Source organism: Empidonax traillii, unplaced genomic scaffold (genome assembly GCF_003031625.1).
Source record: "Empidonax traillii isolate 1590-97213 ecotype Southwest subspecies unplaced genomic scaffold, ASM303162v1 scaffold1004:size452305, whole genome shotgun sequence".
Taxonomy (NCBI): domain Eukaryota; kingdom Metazoa; phylum Chordata; class Aves; order Passeriformes; family Tyrannidae; genus Empidonax; species Empidonax traillii.
The window spans coordinates 448,317-452,305 of NW_020956197.1; the positions used below are offsets into that span (position 1 = coordinate 448,317).

Below are 3,989 nucleotides of genomic sequence, written 5' to 3' on the forward strand. Positions count from 1 at the left end.
ACAGGGGCTGCAGCAGTGGGCAGGGGCACAGTGCCAGCCCCACACTCGGGCCATCGGGGACTGGGGCTTCAGGGCCGTCCTTACCAGGCACTCGCCAAATTTTAATGGCTGCTCTGTCTTCAGCAGCTGCTCGAGATCCTTCCTCTTCAGAAACCAGGCTGCACGAAGAAGCGCTTTCTGAGAGGCCTGTAGAGCAACAGAGTCCAGGAGATGGCACCACAGCCCACCACAGGACCTGTGTCCCTGGACCAAGGCCAGGAGGAGGTAGTCCAGCCTCCTGCCACGGGAACACCAGAGCCTAGAAAGTCCTCACCTGTGCCACTTTGCTGGTTCTCATCATGCCAGTAGAGGAAGAATGGGAACAGGTTCTGGACCACATGTATCTTCAAGGGCTTCTTTCCCTCATCCACTACCGACTTCATCACCTCTTGGAACAGGTGAATGGAGAGGATCTGCACATGGCTGTTGTCCTGATGGAAAAGAAGAGGAAGAAGTCTCAGCACTGGTTTCTACAGGCCTATCTGGCATTGGCTTGCAAATCCAAAAGGAGCAGTTTCCTGGCAGCACCCAGCACCCCTAAATGGGAGCACAAAACCTTACACTGTCAAAGAGTGGCCGCAGAGCCTCAGCCAGCTTCAGGGCAGTGGGGCTGGAGGTTAGGATGTCTTTGTTTTGCAGCATATTCAGGAATATTGGCAAGGCCAGCTCAACCAGCTCGACATCTGCATCCCACAGGAGCTGCACGAGACTTTCCGAGAGGCTGCACATTCTCTTGGCCTGTGAGGAACACAAGGCTGTGCTGGGAAGCCAGGAACGGCTGCAGAGCCAAGCCTGCTCGGGCAGGGCAGCCCCAGGTGCTGCCGCGGGCCTGAAGGCCAAAGGCTTGTCCTAAAGGACTCGGGCAGCTGAGCAGGGAGGCAGCAGAGCTGGGAGCAGCTGCCACAGCTCCCAAAGTGACTGCGTTGCCCTGCCCCAGGATTCCAGCACGGCTTCAGCCAACTGCCCTCTCCTCACCATCACAGGATCCTTGCTCAGCATTCCAAAGCCTTTGATCACCAGGCGACGCCTCTCCCCAAAAAATCCCAAATGGGAGAATCAATCCGACTGTCACTGGACGTGGAGTCAGTGCTGACAGTTGTTGTTGTAGTGTCAACCTCCGCAGTGAGATGAGGCAGTGCAGCGTCAGAGTTTGTGGCTTCATCGGTCAACACGGCGTCAGAGATTGCCATGCGATCAATCGATGGGGTGTCAGTGCTTGTTGTGTCATCAGTCTTATCAGTGTCAGACTTCATTCTTTGATCATTCCGTGTGGTGTCAGAGTTTCTTGTGTGATTATTCAACGCGTGGACAGACTTGCTTGTAAGATCAGTTGGCGCAGTGCCGACATCAGGCTTTGCCTTCATCTTAGTCAGCCTGGTGTCAGCCTGTGCCATGGCCGCAGCTTGTGAGGTCCTGGTCTTTCTACGCTGAATGCCCAGGAATTTCAGAAAGGCCTGCAGGAGAATGGAGAGCAGGGAAGAGGATGATGCGCCATGGAGAGCTCCATCAGCAGTGCCAGGTTGAGAAGGGACAGCAGGCCCAGCCCAGGAGGCGATGGCTGCAGGTACCTGTGCTGCCCTGTGGAAACGACCATGGGCACGGGCCTGTTTTTGTGTCCGGTCGTGGCCTGGATCTGGCAAAGAATCTAAGACAGCTGGACATGAACTTTAGACACAGCTCAAAAACTAAGCAACTTCTCCCAAGGAGCCCGTGCCAGCTTCTGTGGAGGCCCCATGCCCTTCCCGCTGCGGATGTGTCAGCAACTGAGGGGGCTCCTTCTGCTGCCGTGGGCAGGCACTGCAGGGGAAACTATGCTTAGGTTTTTCATAGTTTTACGGCAGTTTCTTTATCCTTGCTCCCTATAAAATCCCCTGCTATGCAGAGCAAACAGTGCGGACAGAAAGAGATACCACAGAATCGTGGAATATCCTGAACTGGGAAGGATCCACAAGGATCATCCAGTCCAACTCCTGGCTCTGCACAGGACACCCAACAATCCCACCCAATCCCTGAGGGTGTTGTCCAAACTCTCCTTGAGCTCTGGCAGCCTTGGGGCTTTGCCCACTGCCCTGGGGAGCCTGTTCAGTGTCAACCTCCCTCTGGGGGAAGAACCTTTCCCTGAGATCCAGCCTAACCTTCCCCTGACACAGCTGCAGTATATCTAAAATACAGCCTGCAATATAGACACAAAACAGGGTTCAATATGCATTCTACAAATCATCTATATCGCTGCTTATATCCTATGAAATAGCCCAGAATGTGTTCAAATGGCATTTACCAGCACATGTGCTATTTTGGAGGCGGAACCACGCCTCTGCCGTGGCCTTTCTGAGGCTTCGGTTCCCATCCCCAGTCCTTCCCACCTGTCCCCAAAATCAGGCTCATGAGCCCTATTTCTGACTGGAGAGGGGTTGAACATGTTTGCAGCCCAGTTTCAGACAAAGGAATTGATGGAAAATGGAGAGATTGTCACCAGATCTTCTCAAGTACTGGGACCACAGATGTAACCTCACAGTTTTAGGGCAGAGTTAACCCTAAGGAGGGGACTCGTTTTCAGCAAACCTTGGCTTGCTGACAGGATGAATTTGGTTTCCACAATCATCCTCACTCGAGGTCACAAAGCCTGACCCCAGCACTTCTCCCCACCTCCCATGCCCAGCACTGCCCCGAACACCATTGCCCAAATCATTTATTCCTCATGTGGACAGTTTCCCCAAGCTGTGCTCAAGAGCTGCACCACCTCACTCTAAAGTTGGGATGCCCCATCCAAGCCTGTTCCAAGTGTGCCAGGGTCACCCAGAGGTGCTCCCACCACCTGTGGGTTGGAACAAGGAAGGAATCGGGGTGCTCAGCCCCTCGATGTTTTGGTGGAAAGGAAGAGTGGTGTAAATCCGTGATCCATGAGAGGGCTTGGCTATGGAAAAATAACACTAAGGGGTGTTTGTGTTTGCTTTGGGATTTGCCCAGGGGAGAGCATCTTGGAGGAGGGCTCCAGGCCATGGCACCGCTGCTCTTCCGCCTCAGGCATCGCTTTTCCCAGCAAACTCCCTCCCATCCCTCTCCATCCCCACCGGCCTCATCGATCTCGACGGCTCCTGGTTGCCGTCAACTCCGTGCCAGCGTCGCGTTGACGTTCGGACATCCAAGAGGAGCACTGTCCTCACCTCTTGCTCCCATTCCCAATTCTCTCGTGTTTTCGGGAGGCGAGCAGGGGAGCAAAGCGGGCAGCAGCTGGTGGTGATGCCGGTGGGAGACCGACCCCCAGCACCAGCAGGGCTGGGGTCGGAGCATCCTAGAGTGCCACCATGGAACACATGGATTTGGGAAGGATTCCTCTGGAGGTGGGATAATGGAAATGGGTTTGGTAATTTTTATCTTGTAAACGACATCATTGTGGTTGTTGAACAGTTTTGTATTGTAAGTGATTTCTACGCTAAATATCGTGGAGTTGAAGCTTCAACTGTCACCATGTTGCAAGTGGTTGCCATGGACTACGCGCCAAGGAGCCAGTGTCAGCTGGGATTGGACGGTTCATGGCACCACAACAGCTCGACCAATCCTTGTTCTGCCCTGTTGCTGTCCTATTCCTTCATGCATATGCATCTACTCCCTACCTATCCTTGTGAGTGGATTTGCATGCTCCTCCTTCCTTCCAGTATTTTCCCTCCCTCCCTACCCCTATAAAACCCTCCATTTTGTTAATAAAGTTAGTTCAGCCTTGTGCTGCCCTCTGTTCCACACCTATCTTGTCTCCTTGCCTCTCACTACTGAGCTGCGTGAGTGAGCGAGAGTGTGTGAGCTTAGGCTGGCCGGTTGCTTCTTCGCATAATCATCTCACTGAAGAGCAACGAACCCTGGAGCTGGACTGCTCCTTTCCTTGACACACCGAACCGTGTCAGTGGGATGCCCTGGGGCTGCAACCCCACATCCCGATGCCATCCTCCTTCCCA

The 3,989-nt window shown here is 53.8% G+C and overlaps 1 protein-coding gene across 1 annotated transcript in view; it reads right to left on the bottom strand.

Annotated features, from left to right (window-relative positions):
• Nucleotides 1–1,433, bottom strand: part of LOC114068098 — a 16,163-nt gene extending 14,730 nt beyond the window's left edge. Inside the window, exons 1-5 of the mRNA XM_027904016.1 lie at nucleotides 1,134–1,433; nucleotides 1,015–1,068; nucleotides 601–777; nucleotides 282–470; nucleotides 85–186 (exon numbers count right to left, since the gene is read on the bottom strand). Of these exons, the coding sequence (XP_027759817.1) occupies nucleotides 85–186; nucleotides 282–470; nucleotides 601–777; nucleotides 1,015–1,068; nucleotides 1,134–1,433 (822 nt within the window). The remainder of the gene's footprint in view (nucleotides 1–84; nucleotides 187–281; nucleotides 471–600; nucleotides 778–1,014; nucleotides 1,069–1,133) is intronic.
• Between the last annotated feature and the right edge of the window lie 2,556 nt (nucleotides 1,434–3,989).